The sequence below is a fragment of the Pelodiscus sinensis genome, chromosome 14 (assembly GCF_052426305.1).
Source record: "Pelodiscus sinensis isolate ZL-2025 chromosome 14, ASM5242630v1, whole genome shotgun sequence".
Lineage (NCBI taxonomy): Eukaryota > Metazoa > Chordata > Testudines > Trionychidae > Pelodiscus > Pelodiscus sinensis.
In genome coordinates this window covers 5,829,658-5,857,442 of record NC_143065.1, presented here as the reverse complement: position 1 = coordinate 5,857,442, position 27,785 = coordinate 5,829,658, and the positions used below count along the sequence as shown (strand labels likewise).

General features: G+C 43.0%; 1 protein-coding gene across 2 annotated transcripts in view; it reads right to left on the bottom strand.

Annotated features, from left to right (window-relative positions):
• Positions 1-22,495, bottom strand: part of RAB8B (RAB8B, member RAS oncogene family) — a 44,367-nt gene extending 21,872 nt beyond the window's left edge. The window contains exon 1 of one of the 2 annotated variants that reach the window (XM_075897644.2): positions 22,147-22,495. In XM_075897644.2, coding sequence (XP_075753759.2) covers positions 22,147-22,381 — 235 coding nt within the window. In that variant the 5' untranslated portion in view covers positions 22,382-22,495. The remainder of the gene's footprint in view (positions 1-22,146) is intronic. The other variant, XM_075897645.2, reaches the window with a different exon arrangement.
• Positions 22,496-27,785: the final 5,290 nt, after the last annotated feature.

Here is a 27,785-nt window from a genome sequence, read left to right as displayed (position 1 = left end):
ATGTTTTTTAATTTGGGGTATACATTTAAGTTGGGCCTCTATTATGGTGTCTTTAAAAAGTTTCCATGCAGCTTTCAGGGATTTGGCTCTAGTCATGGTGCCTTTTAATTTCTGTTTAACTAACCTCCTCATTTTTGTGTAATTCCCCTTTTTGAAATTAAATGCCAGGGACTGCTGAGATGTTCTTCCCACCACAGGAATGTTGAATGTTATTATATTATGGTTACTAGTCCCAAGTGATCCTGTAACAGTTATCTCCTGGACCTGATCCTGCACTCCACTCAGGACTAAATCTAGAATTGCCTCTCCCCTTGTGGGTTCCTGCACCAGCTGCTCTAAGCAGCAGTCATTTAAGCCATTGAGAAATTTTATCTCCGCTTCTCTTCCTGAGGTGACATGTATCCAGTCAATATGGGGGTAATTAAAATCCCCCATTATTATAGAGTTCTTTATTTTGGTAGCCAATCAATGAGTTTCAGGACAGCTGTCAAGCAGCAATTCAGGAGACTGCTGCAATTGCAAGTGCAAAACATTTATGCCAGATTTAAGATTTAGGTTAATGAACTGTAAGAGCTATTGGATTTGTGTGTGTGATTTAGTTCTTACTATTCCTAATGTATTGCTGCTGCATCTGCAGCGTGAAACAGGTAATGAAAATGATGTACTATTTCCTAAGTTCTTAAATTACACAAAGTATAACCTGAGATATTGTAAATAGGGATGCAAAATCCCATTTAATTAGTTAACCAATTAAACAGGGGCAAGAAGGAAGGCTGGCTGGCATCCCCCGCCTCCAGCCACTGCAGATGGCCTAGAGTGAGTGCTCTCTCCCCCACTCTAATTAACCGTAACCGGTTAGCCTCACTCATTAAGGGTGAAACTTACTACTTCATGTTAATGGTTAACCAGTATCAGTGAGAAACTTAATTTAAAATCAATGCAATCTTTCCTCAGAGCATCCATATTTAACAATCACATGTTGACTATTTGATGCAGTTTTTATAGGGAGTCAGTATTGTGAGACAATTAAACAATCAATGACACAGGAAAACTTTACCCCATCTATGGTGGTATATGCTGACTTCCACTCTACCCAGTGTAAACAGTCACAATACTTCCCAGTTGTAGGAGTGGGATACATGCCCAGTCAGCTCCTAGCACCTAACATGTTTGAGTATTTATGGGAAGTCTTGGTTCTTTAAATCTCTATCAAAAGTTGATTTTTTTTGGTTAAACAAACAAACAAACAAACAAGACATGCTATAAAGAGCAGGTGTTGGCTTATGAATGGATCATTGCCCTTTACTTTTAAACTGGGGGGTCGGGGAGAAGGTGAGGGCAGGAAATTTCAGTGCCCAGCCCAGCATATCAAACTGCTGGCATGCTGGGACGTTTGTGTACTTGGAGGGCTGCAAGCACAGAGCCCCTCAGCTGCTAGTGGCTGTTTGCCATTCCAGGTCAATGGCAGTGGTGGGAAGTGGCAGCCAGCATGTCCCTTGGGCTGCGATGCTTCCTACAGCTCCCCTTGGCTGAGCAGGGTGAACAGCAGCCAATGGGAGCCTCCTGAATACATAACTGAATATGTATTTAAATACTTTCAAAATTACAGCCCATGTTTTAGCACAGTGGTCAGCAACCAGTAGATTGGGATCTACTGGTAGATCTTGGAGCCTCTGACAGGTGATCTTGACTGGTTTGGCCAAAAGGGTATCAAGTGCCAGCACTTCAGCTTCCTCTCTCCCCACTGCTGCTCATCTCCTAACCTTTGCCAGGGGAGCCTCCTGCTTTCTGGGCAGGGCAAGAAGGGAAAGTGGGAAGGTGCCCCCTCCCACTCTGCATCCTTTCTCCACAAAGCAGGGGGGCACAACAGGAATTGGGATGGAGTTTGCTGGCTGCTTTTGGGAGTGGTGCAGGGACAGGGCAGGGATGAGCCTGCCTTAGCCCCAGTGCACCACCATCCAGGAGCCACCTGAGGTAAGCAGTGCCCAGGACTCCATGCCTGCAGACATTCTGGTGAACAAAATGTCCCCATGTGCCAGCGACTTCACTGATGAGCTTGGACCAGACGTTTGTCAACAACCAAATATAGAATCAGTTTATGAACACGTCATGGTGTTGTAATTTTTTCACCCCTTTAACTTCACTAAGGCTGGGGGTGGGAGGTGGCTTATGAACAAACAGGTTCTGATTGAGTATATATGGTACTTTTTGGCAAGTTGAGGCAGCAAAAACAAGTGTGCCAAGCATCTGCAGTGAGGAAACAGGTTTTGAGTCACTGATTAAATAACTAAATGGTGTTTGCTGAGTCAGAATCCTAGTATACAGCAAGACTGTAAAGGGTTATGACAGCTATTGACAGAGTGACTGACAAGCTGCCTGGTCAGAAAAGACCAGGAAAGCACCTTTCATTTAAGAGAAATAAAAGCCTTCCTAGTGACAACCAATAGCATATCTAGAGCTACAGCATGTGAGGAGATGGCATTTTATTTGTTTTTGGATGAGACTCAACTGCATGAACATACAGAGTCACTGCTGTGGAAAGGAAAAGGAAGTTAAATATCTACCAAGTCCAGTTATTAGCGATGAACTAGTGGGTCTGGGTCCAGTTTTTATGGAATGCTCCTGTGAACTCTAGCAGCAGCAAAAGGAGTTCTACTCAGTGTAATGCAGCAGCTACATAATCAGAGTACCATAGCATGTTTAGGATGGATATCATGGCTAGAAACTCCATCAAGAACTTCCCCTTAGGATTTACTTTGTGTAAGTTTAATGCTGAATTAAAGTTTGCTACATCCCATGCACAGCAACATTAGAAGTTGGTAATGTACTAATGTGTCATTGCTTCTCCAGGTAAAATGGATTAGCTCTTTGTGTATGGTACATACACAGAAATGCAACTGTGGCCTTTTAGATAGGCAGTTTTACACTTCTGTTAGGATTCTGGTCAGTAACAACCTCTATTTTTCTGAGAGTATTAATGAAAAGGAGACATCAGACCAGGAGAAACAAGAGGATTTTTCAGCGGGCGTTCCCCAGTATGAAGGGCAGCAATGTCATGCTCATTACTAGAAAAATATGGGCCGCAATAAATTAGAAGTGACCAGAGGGAAAGGGAGTCTCAAAATTGAAATCTTCCTTTCCCACTTAAGGGATGTTGATAGCACTAAGATGCAAGTCCACAGCAGCCTCCAAGTTAACATTGTTAACAAGTTAACCTCTGGTTAGGGCGTCTCTAGTCTTTGTACCATCCTCAAGTGTGTGTCTTGGTTTTTTAGGACAACGGTGAGAGGGCAGAAAGGCTTTCTGTCTCCAGTTAGGAAACAGGCCAAGAAGTCTTTTGGCTACCCAGAGGAACAGACATATTGGAGAGACTGCAACAGCAAATAAGGACTATTAATAGTGTTTACTTACACTAGCAAGAGTGTAAGACTAAATGGGAAATCAGAACTATTAACAAGAAGAGAAATATCCACTGCTGTTTGACTGGAAGACTTCAAACCTGGAGTCACTTTAAGAAGCTGTAGGATCTCCTGAACATGTAAGACTTCTTTACCACTTGGGTATTGCCAAACTGTCCCATCTTATTTATGCAGGATAAAAATCAAGGCCTCAAACAGAATTTGAGCTCGAGTGAACTGCACTTCCATTCAACACTGGAAGTTTTCACTTCATTTTAAATTTAAAGTACAGGAGGCCCCCACTTTATGACAGTCTGATTTACAACCCTCCGCACTTACGACCTTTTCTGTAAGTGCGGAAGGGACTGAAATCCCCCAACTTATGTCCTCGGCCCTGCATTTAGGACGGCGTACGATGCCTGTCATAAATGCAGGCTCAAGTTACAACGCCCCCAACTTGCGACGCTATCCTTGGAACTGATTGCATCGCAAGTTGGGGGCAGCCTATATTTGCAGTTTGTCAGCATATTTTAGCTGAGGGAAAAACAGGCTGTAAGTGGCATAGCTGTCTTGTGTTCCTATAGCTCTTGTAAAGACAGTGAAAATTAGAAGAAGAAAAAAAAAAGGCTGAGAGGTCTTATGGGGAGCAAGATCATTAGCTTGTTTTATGGGCCTGGTCAGAACCAGAGCACTGTATAAGAAAAGCTACATGCAGACAAACAACACCTGGAAGGTTTCTATACCCAGCTTTTGTATCGCACCAGGTTACAGATGAAAGACTCAAAGGATTCACACTGACACCTGTTGTACAATATTGGCAATAAACTAAACAACTTTTTAAAAGGTAGATCTATGCTATGGACCTACTTTAAGGAGGAAAAAAAACCCATCCAGCCTAACCTACACATTACCTTAGCATGTGAACACCTTAAATCTACCAATCTAGACCTCTAAGGACCAGGTAAGAAAATGCATAAATCATAAAGTCCCACTAACATGGCAGAGACACAAAAAAGCACAATCGGGTTTCTAAATCACTTGTTCAAAGAGAATCAATTACATTCTCTTTCCATTCCTAACTTTTGAGCTTCTAATAGATGGAGACAGAATACTGCTGTAAAATTCCTGATGCAGAAATATTTGTGGGCTATATGCCCACTATAGGTTCTACATTTGAGGGACAGCAAACAATTGTTAGACACTCACATAAAGGAATGCTATTCAGCAATAATACTAGTGATACTCTGTTTAACTTTTTCTGAAGTTCAATACAGGCAACCCCCGACTTACAACCCCCCGCATTTATAACCATTTTTTTCATGCGAGATAGCTACTAAAACCCCCAATTTACATGTGCAGCTCGCATTTACGATGGCATATGACGCAGACTCCACATATCATCCCAAAACAGGAAATGCACAAGGTCAGACAGACTCGCTATTCCGCAGCTGCTGCTTGAACTGCTCAAGTCGCTGCCACATCAGTCTTCACTTTAGTTATTTTTGTACATTATTTGAACTATTTAGTTTTCCTCCATTTCTGTAGACAATTTTGGTATTTTTAGGGTATGAAACGGGTTTCCAGGAACGAAACTGCCATTTATAACATTGCACCTATGGGAAATAAGGGTTCGACTTATGACAACTTGACTTACAACGGTTCTCCAGGAACCAGTTAGGTTGTAAGTGCCAGGGTCACCTGTATTAACAATATAGTTAATATATTTTTGCTGATTCTAATTGAGATGTTTGAATTCTGCAAGACTACAAAAGCCTATAGCACACTTCAAGACATTAAAGCATTTATCTCAGAACAAACTGCTGCCAGTGACATTTGCTTTTCATTGTATTTTGAAGAGTTGCAAGTAAGCAATGCTAAACCCTAAGCACATTCTAATTTACATGCCTTGATCAGTGCATGCATATTAATAATGTGCAGATGTATCTGTACATACAGGCTTTTGGGAGCGAGTTGAAAAGTTTGGTATCTTCCAACCAGATTCCAAGCCCCACACAGCCAGCTGTGTTGCTCTCTGAACAAGATATTCATTATTTGATGCATGCACTTCCTCACACAACTTCTAGGATTTGTGGATGTCTGCTTCATTCCCTTAAGGCCGTGGTTTTTAAAGCATGGTCCATGAGACCACAAGCTTGGGGCTTGTCCCCTCCCAAAGCAAGGAGTCTGTGCTGGCGCGGGGGAAGGGGGGGAGGGAGAGAAGAAGAGGGGAGAATTGGGCAGCCTTGCAGGCCAGCATCACAGCCAATGGGAGCAGCAGTGCCTTGAAGTGGCAGGAGGCATGCAGTCAAAAAAGCACCTTCCCCATCCCCTCATGCTCAGACATCACATCTCCACCTCACTCTTGCACCCTCGTCCACTAAGACCCTCCCGTGCATGCGCACACACACACACGCCCCCAACCTGCTCCTGCCCCTTCCCATCCATCCATACCCTCATCCCCCTCCTGCACCTATTTTGTCATCCCAGGTGGTCGGCTGGTGGTCCATGGACAGTTCTGCATTGAGCGGGGTGGACTGTACGCCAAAAAGTTTGAGAACCACTACCTTACAGGGGAAGTTTAGAGTCAAAGAATTCATTCCTATCCCAATTTATATTCAATGAAGCAGATATGTATTACCCCTAGTTTTATTACCTGATTAATTCCTAGGACCACCAGCTAAGATGTATTAAAATGAAAGTTTAGGAAACAGACAAGATATACTGGGCCTATAAAATAAAATAAAAAAATGGCACCTCACAAAAATTGTATTAGATCCTCCTAACATGGTTAGCAGTAATGAAGTGGCATGTAAGAAAGTTACTGTGTGAGGCCTGGCCAGAATCTAACAGTGAGGGTGGAGTACACTTGCAACATCTTAGTGTCTCACTGCCAAATGCAAAAGAGCAAAGTCTAATTATTTTGAACTTTAACATTTGGGTTTCCTCCCAAACATCTGCAGAACATTTGATGCAAAAGGCTGAATAATTGGTTGCATTTATAAGTTCAAGACTCATGGGTTTTTGGGTTTTTTTGGGGGGCGGGGTTCCCTCCCAGCTTTTGTTTTAAAAATATCAGTTGTTACTTCCAGACTCTGGAGGACTCAGCAAAATGCTCTTTATATGGCAATTACTACTATTCAGCCAAGAGCAAATCTAGGCACTCCATCTCACTTCTAGCTTGGGCAGCAAGAAAGTCAGGACAAGAACTCTGCTTTCACACATGATGATGGTATGTGGAACAGCTGCTATTCTAGATAGTCCAAAAGAGGTCTGATGAAGCTGATATTTTACTAGCCCTGATCACAAACACAGTTCAATGCCTTCAATTCCTCAGTGAAATGGGTTCTCCCCCTCCCCCAATGAGGGCACATTTATCTAATATTGCAGGATACTATAAAACCCACAGGTTCATAGCAAAAAAGGTTAAAGGTAGCACTCAGTTTAGATTAGGTAACAAAGAATGCAAGTATGTGTATGTATAATATGGAAATATTTCTTGCTCCTAAATAGGGAGGGTAAGCATCACCCTTATCATGATGCTTACCAGTAACCGAGTACGTGGCACCCACCTTGGCTGGAGCAGCCCTGTGCCCACTCCAGCTCAGCTAGACCCAATGTGCCATGGGGTTAATCATTTTAAACACTATTTTACATCCCTATGCCTAAACATTTCCGACATGTAGACCAGAGCAGACCTCACAAGGGAGTAAAGCTAGCTGTAGCTTCTTCCAGCACTTGTTTTCTTGACTAAGAGAAGCTATTCTATTATGGTAGGAAGGAAAGAATCCATCTTCAGTGAAGAGAAGTGACATACTTTCTATGCTAAGTCTATAACCATCAGCACAGAGCTAGGGTTTTCCCCCTAGAGCAAGTATGCTATCTTAGTCTTCTGTTAGTGACCTACAGCGTACCAGGATCTAGTGTTCAGTTGACTGTTTCATGGTTCAGCTTCAGAGATCCTGTCGAGATCACAGTGCACAGGACCATCTGTAAGCATGTGAATATGCAGCTGCATAGGACACCTGAAAATTTGGGGTACCAAATTTTTGGGTACCCCATGCAGCATGCCTTTTGCTACTACTATCTGAGGGAGGCAGGGCTGGGGATGGAGGGAAGCATGGCCGCGAGCCAGGGCAGGTTTGCCCTGCTCACCTGGTCTCGCTCTCCCTCCCCGCCTAGGCTGTGGGAGGGAGAGGGAAGGTTCCTATGGTCAGCAACCAAGGGGGTTTGCTTGGGGGGTGAGCGAGCAGGCAGGCATGGAGCAATCCAGCCCCCTTGATAGACTGGGTCAGTGGTGCACCATTTTATAACCCTGTGCAAATCCTAAGACTGGCCCCGGGAGTGCATGTACCAAGTGTTCTACTGAGGAACAGGAGAGGCCCATCCAGAACCAAATTCAGTTTCCAAGCCAGGAGCCCAGCCAGTGAAGCCTCATCAAAAGATCTTTTTGAAGAAAGCAGAGCTCACATACGATACCATGGAGTGACCTTTGCACTAAATCATTTGAGACACTGAAGGTAAGGTGAGCCCAGGTTTTAAATTGCGAGCCACAATGGCAGAAGGATTTGGAGGTAACACTGTTTGACATGAGTCAAAGTTTACTGTCCCTGTTCAGCAGCATTTTTAAAAACATGTTTTATAGTAAGGGCGTCTTAACACGTACAGAATAGAAGTTTCATATGAAAAACCAGGATTTCTGGCCTCCGAACAATTTCCCCCAGTGTCTGCAACCGAGATGCTGAGACATTATGCTAGTCTAGTGCATTATGAAAGGTTGAGCAGCTAGTCTGCTTTCGTCATTTTCATAAGCAAAAGAGTAATCAAACAGCAACTGGCGAAGTCAGCACAGTCTGAAGTTTTTTTATGATGTAATAATTTTAAAAAGCATTCATAATAAAGTAAGTATTTGCTTGTTTGGGTTGTATTCTTTTGAGCTCAATCTGATTGAAATAGTCCCCAACAAACTCAACATGCAATTTTCATAAGACACTCCAAAATCAGCTTGCTTCAAACAGTTAATGTATTGTTCCAATAGAGTCATTCATGCAAGTGACCTCCTCATTAAAATGTATGAAGATCCCACTGTGAGAAAAGCCCATTGCGTAAGCAGGATGGCATTCAGCATGTGAAATTTTCTGTGTTAAACCTAGGACACTGGCCTTGAAGTTCTGTTCTGTTGAAAGTAACTTTTGCTTTAGAGAATTCAAGCTGCTTTAGAGAATTCAAGCTTTCTGAATCATGGATTTAACCACATCCTTTAGTGAGCATGACAAGAACTAGCCTCCTGCATCAGAATAGCACATATTGCATCCCAAGTTACCAGTTCATTGGAGACTCTTCCCTCTAAGCCAGATGAAATCAGGATCACTGCAGAGAAAACAACTTAAAAAAAACAAAACAAAAACAAAAAACCCCAAGCAGAATTACTTTGAAGCACCTTCTGGTAACAGAACTACTTGAAAGCCCAATCTACTCTTCCTATTCCTCCTTCTGCTTCCTCCCCCAGCAGTAAAGTGACTCATGTTTAAAAAGTACAGAATAAAAGTCCTTTTGAAAATCTGTTTGCCTTGCCTGTGTTACCCACAGTTTCTATTAAAATCTAAAATTAATTCTTCAACATGTATATTTTTACTAAATTGGGAGGATGAAAACTGCATAATATTTCATTTTTATCCAATCCATTTTACTTCTGGGTCTCTCACTCTCCTACCAAGTTGCAGTGTTTGCAAACACTGCAAGGGAATGTTTAGAGATGTTTCCATGGGAACTTAAGTTTGATTATAATACTGTAATCCTGTGTCTATCTGGCTTTGATTTGTTTGTTTTTTGTTTTTTAAAATAACTCACTGAAGCAGTAGATCAGGGCAATATAAAGAGAAGAACCATCCAAACCATCTCTATAGGTTTAGCTGATATAATAAAGTTTGTCAAATTGAGGACCTGATTTTTCCCTTCAGAGGGTTTATAGCCCACATTTGTAAAACTAGAATTGGTCAAGCTCTTGTGTTAAAAAAAAAATATAATATAATATTTTTATATATATATATATATATATATATGGAGGCATACTGGTAAATTAAATTCCTGATAAGAAGAATTTAGAGACTTACAGTGTTCGGGACATAGCCATGATTAGCACACACCAACAAAAAGCTTTACAAGGGCTTTTTAAAAGGCTCAAATAAAATTAGAAGCCTCAGACAAAACACCACTTTGAAAGAGGCCAAAGGGCCATTAAACATAGGAACCAGGCTTGTGATATTAAAGTGATCCTGGAACATCACAGGTGGCACAAAGTGCTTAAATAAATGAAAGAAATAAATTGCTCTAAAAAAAGGAACAGATATGAAATTACAAGGGTAAGAGAGAGATCCACAATTTGGAGCCACTCAACATGCGAAGATGTTCAGAGGAAACATCATCCCTTTTATGTTTCAGGATTACAAGGAACAATCCATTACTCTGATTTATCTTCACAAAATGAGAATGACCATCAGTAGGACTTGAAAACTTTGACAACTGTATTTAACTAACACATTAACTCCAGCAGCCCTTTATAGGGTTGGTTCAGTTTTTTACAGCCTCTCCAAGGATGGGATGTTAAGTTGTGGAGCCGGGATTTCACCCCTTATCTTATGTAGCCTTTAGCCTAATCAGTATGAGAATTTTACAGCCTCCCAACCTCTTTTGCACCTGGAAGGAAGAAGACATTTTTCTAATCCTTGGTAACACTGGAAACAGTTCTTGGGAAAGGTTTGTGCAAGATGCATTTGTACTTTACCACTCCATGGCTTTCACCGTTTGGTATTGACCCCAATGGACATGGAATCTTGTTTCTTTACCTTCCTTAGATCCTGCCAAAGCCACAACAGAGTGAAACTGACTTCACTCTTATCACTTAAATTCACTGTTGTCAGGATCATTGGTCCATCCAGTCCAGTGTCCTGTCTTCTAAGGGTTGCAAGTGCCAGATGCTTCAGAGGGAATTAACGGAATAGGAGATTTTATTAAATTATCCATTTATCCCTTGTCACCCAGTCCCAGCTTTTAGTAGTCAGATTTAGAAACACTCAAGGTACCAGGCTGAATCCCTGACCATTTTGGCGAATAGCCAATTTTTTTAACCCAGTGTATCACTTCTCAAAAGCACCCCCTTGCAGGCCTGACACACTGAAGTAGTTATAGGCTTCATTTTACAGCTTTGTTTTATGTAATTACATAGTTTCATAAGCTTTGTTTCATAGCAGCTGCGAGGCATTAATACCTAATACAAAACATTAGGTATTAAGTTAGTAAGAAATTGTTTACTTTTAACTATTTTTTTAAGTCCATAAGAAATCCTGCTTGTTCCTTCGTAAGAGAAATTGCTCTCTCTGAAATGAACTGTCCTTGGTGTAAGCAAGGAATGTGTGAAGACAAGAGACAGAAGACTTCAGTACCAGATAGTCAGAATGGTTAACAAGGAGTTGTGAACTCAAGAGGTCAGTCAAATTCAGGATGGCAGAAAAGGGGCAGAATTGAGAATTCTAAAGCTGTGGTGACCAACACACTAGCTGCTAGTGGCTATTTGGCTGGTTGAGTGTGGCTAGTTTGCTGCTCTGCTTCAGAACTGGTTGGATACCACAGCTTTACAGCAAAAGGCATATACTCTGTGAGCAAGATCTGTGGATGAGATAAACCAGCTCTAGTCGCTCCCATAGCACAATCAAATAGAACATGACAAGGAAAGCAGCCTTGAAGTAAACACCAAGCAACAATTAGTAGACTCCAGTATGACACTGCAAAAATCCATAGACTAAAGTCGGGCGTTACACTTATAAAAGTGGGCTCTGTAGCCAGGAAGCTTTGGGTTTAATTTTTTTTTAAGTTGTCCCACGAAGACAACTTCAAAGCATCGGACTGCAGCCAACAGAACCTGGCTCCTTCCTTGTGCTCAGCCTAACTGGCCACTAGGCTGGCATAAGCACCAACAAGACTAATAACTATAACATCAGCTGCAGGACTTGTGTGTGAGAGAATGAATGCACATGCTGCATTTGTAATAAACATGGCATACTGCCTTTTCCCCCAAAAAAAGCTCCAGTGTGCTTCTTATAACAACCTGGACAAGTGCCTGCCCTCTCTCTTTGGTCATGGAGGCTCTTCAGCAATTCAGTCCTCCAGCCAAATCATACGCAGTCTGTATGCAAAATAAAAATATTTTTTTCCAATCATGTGCGGAATAAACAGTCGTGCACCAAAGCATGGGCAGATGAGCACCACCCGTAGCAATGCATGCTGCTGAATGTGGGCACTTTGCTAACCAACTGGCTGCATCTGAATCTTACAGATCCCACTCTGGAATAAAGCAGTGCTCCAAAGGCTTCCTTTCAGGAGGTAATATTTTCTCCCTTTCAAAGGTACGAGTTACCTTTGGCTGAGTTACTACAATTCAATTCAATTCAATTCAATTCCACACACACACACACACACACAAGATTCAGGCCGCTTCCCCCAGTGGCTAATGGTGGGTTGGGGGCACCCAGTCCTGCCCTCTACTCTGCGTCCAAGCCCATAGACCCTGTAGATAGCAATTGACTGCTACATCTGCTCCACTGCTGCTCTAATTCCCTACGCTACTTCCCCATGGCCCTGCACCATCTTTGGCCTTACCTCAGGGCTCTGTCTTCTTTACCATGATCTTTCCCATGGCACTGATACTCTTCAAGCTAACCAGCCTTCACTCCTTGAACTCTACACAGCAACTAGCTGCTGTTCTGCAGCTCCTTTTTATGGCCTTCCTGGTTCTTGATTGTATGTTTCCCCTGCAGCCAGTCTAGCCTACTTGGAAGACCTCTCCACTGCCTTCTTCTGGGGAGGGGCTCAATTCATCCTGTCACACACAGTAATACTCTTTAGCCTTCACAACATCCCCTGACAATAAGTTACACACATTGACTGTCTTGTGAGAAGGAGTACTTCCCCAGGTTTGTTTTAAATCTGCTGCCTACTAATTTCATTGGGTGCCTCCTGGTAGCGGTGTTATGTGAATAGTAAACAAACACTTCTTTAGTCACTTTCTGCACACCATGAAGTTATAGACCTCTACTATATGCCCCCATTAGTCATCTATTTTTTCAGCTAAACAGTGCTAATCTTTTTAATTTTGCCTCATATGGCAGCCGTTCCATACCCCTACTCATTTTTGTTGCCATTCTCTGTACTTTTTCCAGTTCTAATAAACCTTTTTTCAGATGGGATAACCAGAGCTGCATACAGTGTTCAAGATTTGGGCATATCATTTATTACAGTAGTAATCAAACTTTTTGGACCATGGCCCATTTGGCTCAATGCAAACCTTTCTGTGGACCACCAGTCGCTAATGGAAACTCGTCATTAATTACATAATTACATCTGAGCCATTTTGCTAGTTCTGCAGCTAGGGAGAACAGTTTCATTTACCCAGTAAAAAAAGGAAACATTAAAGTATTAAACAGATTAATCACTTTAACTTTCTCATGTTAGCTTATCAAACTTGATTTGAAATAAAGTAAATATTACATTTGTGTCCAACAGAAAGAGTTCATGTTTTTTTTATTTTTGGCAAGGGTGAGGAATTATTTTTGGGTCTGGCCTCCTAGAGGTCAGATTTACTCTTCTGGGGTTCCAGGTTTAGTGGATTTTGTGGACATCCCCCCCTCCCCACTCTGGGGTTGGGACAAAATTGGGGAGGTTCAGTGTGCAGGACTCCCAGGGAAAAGGATGGGAGTGCAGGATCTGGGCGGGAGGTGGGGTGCAGGAGGGGTTGAGGGGTGAGGTCTGGGTGGGAGGTAAGGTGCAGAAGCATGCTGAGAGTAGGGTGCCTGGCCAGGAAAGAGTGCAGGAGCAGGGGAGGGTATGGGGTCTCAGCGGGGGAGGGTGTGCACACGAGAGGACTGGGGATACAGGCTCGGGGCATGAGTGGAGTGGAGTGTGTGTGTGGGGGGGGTCACTTACTAGTCTTTGCGCCCTGCACCACTCCACATGGACTCCCACTGGCCACACACTGCTGTTCCCCCAGCTGGGGAGGAGGAGCACTTCTTCCCTGTGAGCTGGATTGCGCAGTGAGGCTCCGGGCTTCCTCCTCCCCTCTCCCCCGGGGAAACTGGCGCTGGTGCTCCAAACTCGTAGGGGAGGGAGGGTGAGGCTGGAGCACCAGCAAAGGCTCCCCACTGCAGGCGGTAATAGGGGAGCTGAGCTTGAGCTGCGGACCACCTGGGAGGTAGCTGCGGATCAATGCAGTTTGAAAACCACTGATGTTATATGGTATTTTATGCCTTATCTATACCTGGTCTAAAGATTCCTAATCCTGGTAGCTTTTTTGCATGCTGATGTACATTGAGCAACTAATATCCATTTTATACTCTACTTTTGCAACTTGGGAGAGAGGAAAGTGTGTGTAGGGGAGCTTTAAACTTGAGATCTGATTGAATAGGATTTGACAGCTATTCATGAAAGCTTCCTACATGGTTATCTATGAGAAATCTCTAGGGCAGGGGTGGGGAACTCCCGGCTTGCTTGGATCCAGACCCCGAGACTCAGGGCTCCCCCCAGCACTGGGGAGCCCATGTAGGTGCTCTAGCCCTCATTGTCCCAGCATAGGGCTGGAGCACAAAATCTATTAACTTGGACCATCCCCCCTTGGCTCTGGTATTTTAAGGGAATGTCTTTCTCCTTCTCAGACAGGGGCCATGTCAATGAGGGGTTCTGTTTTTTTGGGGGGAGCTTCTCACTTGTGTGCGCCCCCCCCCCCAACTGATTCTCTGTGGGTCAGTGGCCCCTGACCCAAAAAAGGTTCCCCACTCCTGCTCAAAGAGTCCCTTACTACATCCTCCAAGGACAAGACAAGAATTCTTTTCACTGTAAGGATTTTCTTTTTGAATTCAAAAAGCCAAGCAGCTAAAATGAATGAGACTCAACTTGATATTCATACTAAGGATGTTAAGGACTAGTCAACTAGATAGAGGCAGCAAAATGGGGGGGGGGGAAGAAGGGGTACTTCAAAGCTGCAGCACCAACAGCTGAGCCCAGGATCAGCAGCACAACAGAGCCCAGGGTCAGTGGGGGACTCCATGATGGCGCTTCCACTTTGAAATGCACGAGTCCCCTCTAGGGACTCTCGTACATTTCAAAACAGGCACCTGCCTGCAGCCCAGAGTCAGGGGATCGTGTACATTTCAAAAGAGGAATGTGGAAGTGCTTATCGACTAGCCGATGGAAATTCCGTCGACTACTCGACTAGTAAATTAACGGATATTTAACATCCTTGGTTCACACATGAGCTCTACACTGATTTAACTATTTAGAAGTAATAATGTTGCTCCCAGTTTACTCCAAAATGAGAGCTCATCTCTTATAACACCGAAAAGATTTGAAGATAAAAATGACAGTTTGTCCTTGGAAGCTTCAACAGGAGATTGTAGATATTTGCCCAAAATTTAATTTGTACTGCAATCTTCAACATTAAACTCAAGCAATACATCACTTTGAACACAGCATGGATTCTTCACCATGTGAACTGTATTGTAGTATGAAGTTCAGCCAACTTTTTAAAAAGAAAGTCAGGTCAAGACACATACCACCAGTAAAAAGACAATTTAACTCTTATTAAAAACAGAAACAAGATTGTTAAGAAACCGAGATAGTCATTTTTTAAAATTTCCGGCAATACACTCCTGATAACATGTTAGCAAGCTACAAATTTCACATTTGTTCCTAAATTAAGTGTTAATTTATTTTTAAACAAAAATTGTTTATTCAGAGCAAGCGACCAACACCGCTGTCGGTCAAATAATCAGGTAAACATAACCAAGACATCTCCATCTGCCAGTTAAAAGTGGGGAAGAAACATATGTCTAACTGTCACATTGGTTCAGGATAACAGGCAGACACAAAGCAGAATCATCCTTTTTTATACAAACCAAGCAGTTTCACTCAATACTGATTTGCTCTTGCTGTATAGCAAAGAAAGGGTAACTTAAGGTTATAGTAAAAATAAAAAGGGTTGAAATCTAAGATGTTCCCTGTATTAACATACACTATGGAACATTCAAAGATGTTGCAAGAATACTCTATGCACCTCAATACATTTATTCACTTATAATGTTCTTTTTACCAAGAGAAATCTCCTTAACACAGTTCCATATTTCTGTCCCTTCTTCCCAAAAAACTTCCTCTTGCTGCACATTTGTCTATCACCACCTCTTTAATACTGTCTGTTTTCTCTCAAGTAAGCCTTTATCTCTTCATACCTGGACCAGTCTTCAAGTCCCACTCCTCAAGATTCCTGCATATACAGCCCAATAATGCAAAGCAGCCCCACCATGTAAGCCCCTCCAGACAGTTCCTCTGGATCCTTCATTTCAAGTACCCTAATTTTAAAGAAAAGCTACAAGGTTTTTACACCAACCAACTCCTGAATATGGTTTCCCTGTTCATCCACTATTGGTCTTCATGCTGGTCAGATGGTGGAAAGAAATAGCGAACTTTCCATCAATAGCTAAAACATCCTAACTGAAATTTTTCTCTTCATGAAAGCCTTACAACTCTCTTTTTGGCTTATGACAACTCACTCCCTATACATAACTGTCCTTCACTAACTTGTACTAGACTATTCAGTTTTGTATAATTTAACAATAAAGTTGTCATTGGCATAGTGTTATTGTTGAGATAGTTTTTATTGAAGACTGATAGAAAAGAGGTTTCATTCAAGGGAGAGTGAATAATTTTGCTTGTCAAACTATTTAAATTCATAGTATATAACAGTCAGTATACATGTGCTTTATTTTTTCTTGGTAGCTCTGTTTTGCAAGAATGAAGCCCTTGTAAAAATTACCTCTAAAGTGAAGCAATTTATCCTAATCATCAGATAGAATACACTCTGAATGATTTTTGCCACATGTTGATATCATCGTGTAAAAACCTCAAACCTTTATTTTGCAATCACCATTCACAATTAAACAAGAGAAAGATGATCTACTATTCTCATGGAAATAAAGAGTGAAAGGAACCCAATAAATCTAAAGAACTCTAAATAAAATGGACCCAGTTCTAATAGCCAGCATTATTCAAACAGTAAGCTAGATAACTGCAGACTATTCCTGTCATTCAATACTGTGCACAAATAAATTATGTAATAGGACTGTGTGCACATTAAGGCCCAGACTTTAGTATCAGTAACTTAGAGGATCAGCAAAGTATATATCCTATATTTTGGACAAGTTATCTGATCAGCTTGCACTGGAATTTAAGTTATTATATAGTGAGTTGCTATGTTGAGCAAACTGACTTAAGTTTTACTTCCGTTTTAGTTGTGTGTGAAAGCAAGAGTTTCCACTAAAAGCAGCAGTAGCGACAAGTCTATACGTTAGCAGTTAGTTTGTGCAAAAAAATAAAATAAATAAATAAATAATTAATATGTAAAAGCAAAAGAATGGAGTCCTACTAACAATTAGAGTAACTAAGGAGAAGGGACCTCTTCCTGAACAGAAGACAAAAAGTTAAGCAAAAAGACCACATGAACACCCTAGTAGTCAGAGGGAGGTTTAAAAAAGGCAGGGGTAGAAGTCTGGGGGACAACTTGCAAGCATCAAGGCAACCACCTGTATTCATAGTAAGAGGTATATTTTCCTTGCCCTCATTGACCCCCAGTGTGGGCAAAAGGGAGAAAAAAAAAAGTGAGATCCATAAAGGTTGGGAATATCAACAGAATACTTTTAGCCTTAAAAGGCCCATACAATGACAACAAGAAAAGAAGCTCTAATATGTGCTTATTAGCTTCAGTTGGAATATTGTGTCCAATTCTGGGCACCACATTTCAGGAAAGATGTGGTAAAATTGGAGAGGATCCAGAGAAGAGCAACAATGATTAAAGGTCTAGAAAACATGACCTATGAGGGAAGACTGAAAGAACTGGGTTTGTTTAGTTTAGAAAAGAGAAGACAGAGAGGGGATATGATAGCAGTTTTCAAGTACCTAAAAGGGTTTTACAAGGAACTGGGAGAAAAAGTGTTCTTAACCTCATATGATATGCCAAGAAACAATAGGTTTAAATTGCAGCAAGGGAGATTTAGGTTGGACATTAGGAAAAGCTTCCTAACTGTCAGAGTGGTTAAGCACTGGAATAAATTGCTTAGAGAAGTTGTGGAATCTCCATCGTTAGAGATACAGGGTGTCCCCACTATAAGTTGTCCTGGTATACACCGGAACCCCCCCTGCCCTGAGCCCTTTACATACCCCAACCCAAATTCCTGAACCTTCACATCCAGAATTCTGTGGCTTGCTTAGCACCCTAACCCTACATCTGACCCCAACACTGCCTAGCCTGGCACCCCCTTCCCAAGCCAGTGTTCCCTTATCCACCTTCTCCTGCATTCAGATTTCCTCCCAGAGCTTGCACCTCTCGCCCCTTCCCACACCCAAATCCCTCATTCCCACCCCAGAGCCTACACATCCTGTCTCAACCCAGCGAGGGTCTCACTAGACTGCAGGAGTTTTTCAGGATTCTGGAGAGAGCCCAGAAAAACACTTCTGCATCTGTTCTTCCGCTTCTTTTAGTGAAAGAACAAACATGATTTTTGGCCACACCTATATTCTTCTTTCCACGAAGAACAAGGGGGCTTCCAAAAGAAGTCTAGACAGGCCAAATGTTGGAAAAACATCTTCCTACAGAACAATTGGGGGAAAAAAGCAGCAGTATAAGGGTTGGGGATAGCAAATGATGGAGAGGAGGAGAATAGAGAGGGCGGGGCTTCAAGGAAGAGGCAGGGCAGTGGATCTTGGCTTGTTCAGTCATTTAAAAAGCGATCTTGGGTGTAAAAAGGTTGGAGACCACTGGTGTAGTAGATCTATTTGACCCATAAACTAAGTCAGGATGTAAGTCCTGGTGTCCTAAGGAAACATCAGTTTCTATAGCTAAATTCTCAATTTACTCTATTTGGATACAGCATTGTGTTGCAAGGGTGGAACAACAGCTGCATCTTAACTATAGGAGAAATAATTCCATTATACACAGCAGTCTGTCTTCCTTCCGGACGGACAGCATGTACATGATGTTTCACTTAGCATTGTGAAACTGATCTAGTTAGATTACACAGCAGTTTTTTAAGAGGATGACTTCTACTTAAATTGAGGTGAGGTTTAGAAGTTGTTTCAAAGAAATAAGCAAACAAACAAACAGAACCCACATAGGCATACATACAGGTCTTTAATCTCAGTTGCAGGCCAGTGTTCAGAGAATGTCCGATTTTGTCCCCTCTTTGGGCATTTGTCAGCACTTTGCATACAGACAGTTTTCCCTATTGTTACTTGGTTTCCCTCTGAAGTCTTCCATATACCAAAAAGAAGATTAAACGCAATTACAAAAATAGGAACATATGACTGCAAATCCTGCCAAAAAACCCAAGTACCAAGAGAGTCAGGAGCAGGTCTTAAAACTACAAGTAACTTTGTTATATTGATGAGACTTAAAGTTGTCATCCTTTTAAAACTTAAATTAAAAGAAATGGAGGAAAGGGGAGAAAGTGAGAACAAAATAGTAAATCACATTTTGGCAAGACAGAGAAAAATAGTGTCACGTATACAAAAGTACCTTCAAAATCCAAAGCAGACCAATTAAGTTATACCTAAGCTTTAAGGAACTAAGCAGATGGCCATGAAGTATCATAACCACGAAAGGCTGAGAGAGAGAGAGAGAATCGGAATGCACCTCCATTTATTTTATCCAGTTTCTTTCTATAATTATAAACACAGAAATATATGTTAAGAGCCTAACCTGCACATGGGCTTTTGGGGATGGGTATGCTACCTGTTGATAACATCTCTATGACCAAAACTTCTTATTTATCTAAATACACAATGAAAAACAGTTTTAGAAAAAGCCACTAATCAAACTCTTGTTAGTAAACAGCATTATTTGTTGAAATTCCTCTGCAGCCATCTTCAGAACATAAACAAGGAATTTCTTCTTTTCCTTGCAAAGGATTTTAAAAATCTAACTTTTGTGGGGAGTTACCTCTCCTCCCCCCAACCCACACACACTTTAAAATTAAAGAAAAATGCTTAGGCATATAATGTCAAGGCTTGTCTTCCTTGGAGAATTCTTGGGACTATCTGCTCTCAATTCTTAACTGAAAGATTGGAACTTTAAGCTTTGATAGAACCATCGTTTCCCCACCATATGTAGGTAGCTAATTAGCCCCAACCAAAAAAAAAAAAATATCACTCAGGCTATTTAAAACTAGACGAGCATTTCTCTCCCCCCCCCCCAACTGATTAGCAGAGCTCACCTACTTACAGCACAGCAGTGTGTGTTCAGCTGTTCCTTCCTCCTCCCCCCATACCCCTGCCTTGTTCTGTCCTGCAGCCAAGCTACTCCCAGATTCTCCTGCAAACTGTGCAGAAGGAAGGGGAGAGCGGAGTGCTGAAGTCATTGTGTCCTTCTGCCCTTGCACTCCATCTTTGCACAGCAGGGATTGGGGAGAGGAAGACACACAGCAGAGCTGCACCAATCTGAAGTATGGATGATAAGTGTCTCAGAGGAGTGCCTATCTTAAGAGGTACAGTTTCTAAGAATCGGTGTCACAAAGACTGTCTTTTACACACACTTCTCTTTCACTCTTACCCTTTGTGTGTGTCTCTCTCTCTCTGTGTAGTTCGCAGACCCACTCCTCCACCCAAGACACTACCCTTTCCAGGGGGCCCAGAGCCGGCCCATGACCAGTTTCCAAAACTCATGAAGTAGCTTCCTATGTGAAAATTATTGCCCACTCCTGAACTGGATACTTCCTTTCTTAGTCAGACTTCACTTCCTCTGCAACCAGCAACTCCTAACACCAGCAGTCCATCAAGTTCCCGGGGTAACAACACAAATCATTAAATCAGAAAACATCTCAGACCTTCTTTACTCACAAAACACAAGATGCACAGACCTCAATTCTCCATTCCAGATCACCTTTACTTAGGTTTCTAGAAAAAAGTTCTCTTTCAGGTAAGCATGAACTTCATGACAAGCACTAGCAATGTGCATAATGAAGAGACAGTCTTCAGTTGCAACGATATTACACATATATTTGCTTTCATCATGCAAGTATAATCAGCGTACTACTTATATGAATTACATTAAACATGATATTAACTCTTTGGAAGATTGGGACATAAGCCTACTATTTCAGTAAAAACATGTTTACACCTAAAAGTAAAGGCCTTGTAAAAATTCTTTGCTCACTTTAAAGAAGCAGTAAACATGAAAATACTACAAGAGACTATTATGTTAAACAATTCATCTCTCTAATTTTGGGGATACTACTACTGTTGCAAGAGTATCTATGCTTAAAAAAAAGAAAAGTATGCCTTGAGAATAAGTTTCCTTAATTATATATAAAAAACCCACTAACTTTAATCATAAGAAAAGTAGCCCCAAACTGCAGACATTCACTATACGCATTCATATGGAATGAAAGTCTACGGATGATTATTAGTATTACCCACTGCCAATGATATCAACTAGCCTGACAACTAGGACTGCTAAAACACACAACTTGAGCAATATCCAGTTTAAGCTGTTTGAGTCTCCTTCCATTTCCTGATAATTTGATGCACATCACAGAGAATTTGGCAACAGTTATGACAACAGCTCTTGAACAGCTGAGAAAGAGCCTCCATAGTGTCAAGTTCTGGATTTTGTTTTCAGGTTCATTAAAATATTGACTCAAGAAAAAGCATTTCTTAAACATCCATTATTGGGAAAACAAGAGGGTTCAGGAAGTTTGTATAACTGAAATTGTCAACAACAGGCCATTTTTCCAAGTCAAATGAAAACATTTTACATTCAAAACTGAATGATCGGATTGAAAAAAAGAGCTAAGTGTCAGAGAAATTGCTTTGGGAGGGGGGAAAAAGGTGTACTGATACATTTGGGAGCTATTTATTTTCCTGCAAGGCTGGCCTATAATAGATGAATATTTATCCACTATCATCTCCAGTGTCAGTATCCCTCTTAAAGAGGCCAGAATTGAACTCCCTAGAGGTAGGGAGTCTTTTTGTTCCAGGTGTGCGCACAAGGCCCTTAGGACTCCTGGACAATGACTGTGGATCCCAGGCTCCAGCAGAACAAATGAAATAATTCTCGACACCCTCTGCCAGTAAAGGGGACAAGGTCCGCTGCTCGGAGCAGACACTGACACGGCGGCGAGGTGTGGGCCAACGCGCAGCACAGGGCACCTCCCTCATGACTTGTCAAGTTGCTAAAGAAGAGGAAACGCGCGCTGCGATCGCGAAGCCGCAGACGGGGGGGTAAAGCAGCGCGCGGTAAGGCGCTTCCCCGGGAACAAGCGAGACCGGCAGCCCGGAGCCAGCGCCGGGGAGGCGGCCGAGACGCTGCTAAGCGGGGCGCGACGGACATGGGGCCGGGGAAGTTTCACTCCCTCTCGCCTACGGCCGGCGCGCAGCCCCCGCGGCCAGGCGGGATGCCGGGACAGGAGCCGCAGGCGGCTCGGGCCGGGGCTGGCGGAGACCCCACCCCGCACATTCGCTCGCCTCACGACCCGCCGGAAAGCCCCAGGCCGCTTCCCCGCCCCCGCGGCTCGCCGTGCCCCGCCCCCGCAGGGGAACGGGCGCAGGCAGCCAGGGCCGCCCCCGCCCCGCGGGATCCGGCAGCGCGGCTGAGGCGCCCTTCCCCCGCCGCCCGCGGGGAAGCGGCCCGGGCAGCCCGCGCCCCGGCTCCCGCCCTCACCGATGGTGGAGATGAAGGTGGTGTTGAAGGCGTCCTCGCTGAAGCGGAATAGCAGGCAGGTCTTGCCCACGCCCGAGTCGCCGATCAGCAGCAGCTTGAACAGATAGTCGTAGGTCTTCGCCATCTTCGCGCGGCCCAGGCTGAGGCTTTTACCGGGAGCCTGGGGAGGGGGGGGACTCCGCCGCCACTCCCCGCCCACACCACTGACGTGCCGGACCCGGCGTCCAATCAGCATCGCCGACGCCTGTAGCGCATCACTCCGCGCCGGAAGTGCGCCCGGGGCTGAGGGGGGTTGTAGTCTTCCGAGCAAGCCCCGCCCCCGAGCGCAGGGCAGAGGCTGCGGGCGGCCCGGGGCGAGCACTCCATCGAGGGCCGGAGAGGCGGAGGCGGCGAGTCGGGGAGGGGGGGGAGGGGGGGGCGCGGGCTCCGGCGAAGCAAGACGCTTGCGGCTGGAGTAGAAACCGGCGCCTGGGACCCCTGTCGCGTGGCTCCTTCACTGGATCGCTGGGGCCGCGTGTTGCCTCCTCGCCAAGGTCGCTCCCCGAGGATCCCCCCCCCCGGGCCGTGACTGCCGGGCTGGCCGTGCCGCTGGCGGGGGGACAGGGCAGAGATGGAGACCACGCGGATTTCTGCCCTCTTGCAGACGCATCTGCCTGGCCCTTGGCTGTTCCAGCGCAGTGTTACGGGCCACGTGGCGAAAGCACAGCTCTCCTCTCCACGAGCCCCCCACTGGGCTGCACCAGCTGGGCAGGGAAAGGCTGGAGCTGATTTCCCCACTTACTTAGAACATAAGAATGGTTATACTGGGTCTGTCTCGCCCAGTGTCCCGTCTGCCGACAGTGGCCAATACCAGATGCCCTAGGGCAGGGGTGTCCAAACTTTTTTCAAAGAAGGCCAGATTTGATGAAGTGAACATGCGTGAGGGCCGACCATTTTGCCTGACATTCTTTGAACCATTAAAATTAAACGCAAATTAACTATTTTATGCAAAGTTTATTGCAAACGGCATACTTTTCATTTCGTCACATGGAGGACCAATCTAAACAGGTGTTAAATCACTCTGCCTTTCATATCTGAAGGCCAGATGGAAAAAAAAAAATCCAGGAAGCTGAAATATATGTCAGGAACATTGTAAAGTACATGACATATTATTGGTAATAAAGGTCGTCTGTCAACTTTTAAGTTCAAAAAATATGAACAGGAACATAACACCAAGTATACATGTTGTGTCCAAATATATTTATAACTGATTTAGACCAACTGACATTAACTGAGATTTTACAATGTATTCATCTCAATACATATGGATTCGTTGGGGGCCATAAAAGATAGATATTGCCAAATTACCTGGGGGGCCGTATTAAACCGGAACACAGGCCGCAATTGGCCTGCGGGCTGGACTTTGGACATGCCTGCCCTAGAGGGAAGGAACACAACAGGCAATCCTCACGTGATCCCTCCTGTCACCCATTTCCAGACAAACAGATTCCTATCAATCCTAGCTAACAGCTATTGATGGACCTAACCTCCATGAACCTATCTAGCTCTTTTTCGAAGCCTGTTAAAGTCCCAGTCTTCCCCACATCCTCTGGCAAGGAGTTCTAGAGGTTGACTGTGCACTGAGTGAAGAAAAAGGTACTTGGGGAATCATGTGGGTTGCATTCACACCCTTGTAGTCCACATTTACAAAAAAGCACTCCCTATAGAAATTCCTGCATAAGGGCCTGGTTTGTCATGTTTGTCGGCGGCATTAGCCTGGGTAGTGAACCTTGATGATTTGAGAGCTGTGAAGACATAAGTTATTCATCTATTCTTGGAATAGGGATAGCATAGCTGGACACAACCACAATCTGCTGCACGTGATTGGGGGTAACCAGCTACAATGGAAAATGTTCAGTTTCCATGATCGTTCAAACCTCAATTTCCCTACTCAGATTTATAACTAAGGTTTTCCCAGTAATATGGATCCTTTAGGACAGAGATGAGCACTACATTGAACATCAACACAAAACATCTGTGAGTTGATAGTGACGTTCAGAGCAGTGCAAATAGATGTGTCCATTTCATCTTATGAAAGGTTTTCTTTGCATCAAGTGACAGAAGTGAGCCAGCTGCAGACTTTGTGGTTTGGGTTAATACATTTAGATACCAACACTTATTTATAGAATCCATGGCTTCCTTTCTTATAAAGCATATTTGGTTTGGGCATGAAAAATTACATCCATACCCACTCTCGAAATAATTCTGAATCAATTATCTAAATTTACTTTTGTAACACACTTATCACTCTGGTATCCAAGCACCTGAATATTGTGTGCCTACAGTTCCTAAGTATACAAACATTACACTGGCTGCTTGTAAATCGTACATTGCACAACACTTTATTAAGTAGCTGTGGATATACTTCTGTGTTGCGGTGTTTCCCTAACTACCTCTTTTAAAAAACAACTTTTTAAAGTTTTTTTTAAAATATTGTTTTTATATGTACATATCAGTCCTCCACAAAAATGGTTTTTAAAGTGATGCTAAGGTTTCAGACTTATCAGTATTTTGCGTGTGTATTACTTTTCATAAATATTAAAGTTAAAAAAAATAGAAACCCAGGAAATGCATTTCTCAGCTGAGTCTGATACTACTGGTAAGCATGATAACTTTTTACCATACAGTACTTACTAATCTTTGTTCTTTTTATGTAAGTGATCTCATTACATTTCTCAGGGATATGAGGTTTGTATGTGAAACCACGTGAACTCAAGGTTTAATGACTCTCAGATAATTGGCTGCCACTTGGGATCATATGGTTTCATCCTGTGAAGTACTGGGGTGAATTTTGCTTCCACTTGGAAATCTAAATATCTAAATGAAATTTGTGAGCATAATCAGGTATTTATATTTTCAAATCATAGAAGCTACACTCACAAATAAATGAGAACATAATACTTAAGTTTGCCCACAGAATTGCAGGTGCAAAAAAGATCTGGTGAAAACTTATTTAATTTTGGCACCAAATGTTTCATTTAGCCCTTTATGGTGATATATTTGTGTAAGTGAGATAAGATTGTAACTTTACAGATTTTTCCCCAAAGTTTTGTTTTAACGTTAGCATTTTCTTCTTTCATTTGGTACCTGTAATGTTCTGGAGTGAGTTACCATCATTATGCATTTGTACCGTGTCCTTCACAGGATGTCACAAAGTTCTGTTAAAATAAACACAATTATTGAAACAACTGACAGCAATAGGAAACAGATACTGCTTTAATTTAGTTTTAAAAGCTGTAACAAAGTGAGCCCTGTGAACAGAGATAGGGAGTTGTACAACTGTAAATCACTGGGACAGACTGTGCTCTCCCACAGAGCCTACTGGAAATGGTTTTGGAGCAGTTTGCTTAAGAATTGCCAACTTCCCCTCTTCTGACCGAGTCTGGCCTTAAAGATCCCTGGGGAATCCAGAAATGTGGGGAAGAGGGTGGGGCTAACCCTCCCTGCTAGGACCTGGTCCATCGCTGCTAAAGGTCCTCTCTTACAGATATACATTAGGACAAGCTATGTGAAAGCATCTGACTGAACTTAGTAAAGAACTTGAGATGCATGGAACCCAGTCATACATAGATAGCTAACATACGGCAGGTGCATCACATATAATTTTGGAAATTAAACCATAATTTGATGGGGTCTTCTATGAATGCACCATCTACTAGAATATGGACTGCGGCTTTTGGAGAAAATATAATCAGGGCCGGCTCCAACCAATCGCTTTAATAAGTCTTGAAAGAAACACGTACATGATTCCAAACCTTTCTTGTTAAATAAAGATCTCAGAATGGTAAGTTTTGTGATGTAGGCCCAAGATGTACTGGTTACAAACTATGAACACAAATCCTATGACAAATCTGGTGTAAAATTCTTTACAAATTGGAAGTCTGTTTTAACAAGAACTGGGAACTAACTTTTGGTTTATGATATTAGGCTTTAACATTATGGCTGCGTCTAGATTGGCATGATTTTCCGGAAATGCTTTTAACGGAAAAGTTTTCCCTTAAAAGCATTTTCGGAACAGAGCATCTAGATTAGCATGGCTGGTTTTACGCAAAAGCACTTTTTGTGGAAAAGCGTCCATGCCAATCTAGACGCGCTTTTGCGCAAAAAAGTCCCGATCGCCATTTTCGTAATCGGGGCTTTTTTGCGGAAAACAAATCTGAGCTGTCTACACTGGCCCTTTTGCGCAAAAGCTTTGCGCAAAAGGGACTTTTGCCTGAACGGGAGCAGAATAGTATTTCCGCAAGAAGCACTGATTTCTTACAGTAGAAAGTCAGTGCTTTTCCGGAAATTCAAGCGGCCAGTGTAGACAGCTGGCAAGTTTTTCCGGAAAAGTGGCTGATTTTCCGGAAAAACTGGCCAGTCTAGACACAGTCCCTGTGACTTCCACAGGCTGAACAGAAAGCTTATTCTGTTCAACTGATGAACATGTCAGAGAATTCACATTTGTAAAGTACCACATTGTTCAAACTTAAATTTTGTAATATTGTTGCCTAGGGTTCTTTTTCTTTTTACATCAATGGTAGTGGGGCTCAGTTTTAGTCCTTAGGACCTCCTTGGGACTGTCACCTGATGTGCCCCTCCCCTCTGTCCAGCAGGGCCAGACCCTCTGCAGTGTAATACACTGAAATCAGCTCAGTTCTGGGAAGACTCAGCTATAGGGACTTGCCTCAGCACCCAAATGCATAGCCCCAATGGAGCTTGAATCCCAGAAAAATCCATCTTACTGTGGATAAAATTTTATACAAGGGAAGCTCATGTTTGCCCTCTTTCACAGACGCAGCTGAGAGCCATGGGAGTGGAGCAGGCTGAAGCCAGGTTGCTCCACTTCCCACTGCCATGGTGAGTACAGCGGGGCTGACCCCTGCTGTCAGCACCAGCCTCCCCTCCCTTCCAGCTCTCTAGGCCCCATTGTTTGGGGGGAAGGGGCAGAGCAAGGATGGGAATAGGTGGGGCCTGGAGCATAAGGGGGTGTGTTTCGGGCCTCGCTTTCCCCTAGGACCTTCACTGGATAGCAGACAGCACAAAGTAGATTAATAAACAAAATAGAACAAGCAAGCTAAACTTAATCACTAAGAAACTGGTTACATGCAATATTTCGCCCTTAAAATTGTTCTAATAAGCTTCTTTGACAGACTTGAAAACCTTCCATCTGGGCTCAGTCCTTCTCCCCACCTCCACTGCCCAGTCCCATTCAGTCTTCAGATGTTTCCAGCAGTCATCTTGGGTGGGACAGCCAGGGAGAACTGATAACCTAGATTGCCTCACTTCTCACCCTTACACAGATTTTTCATAAGGTGGGAATCCTTTGTATTCATCTTTTTTCTCACTTTCAGTGGAAAAATACAGCATCCAAAATGGGCCCTAGCATCAGGCGACATGGCCACATGTCTTGGTAGGATCAACCACAGCTCCTCCTGCAAAGCTTCCAGGAAAAACAAGTTTATTCACAGATCATTGTTCTGAGTATCAGACCATTAAGTTCCTTGAGTACTACTAATGGTGTCTGTTAGTATGACTACAGTAGTAACACAGATTTATACTTATTTTTAACTTCAAATATAAAAATGATTTGTGTATTTAAATGGGATAATCATATTCAG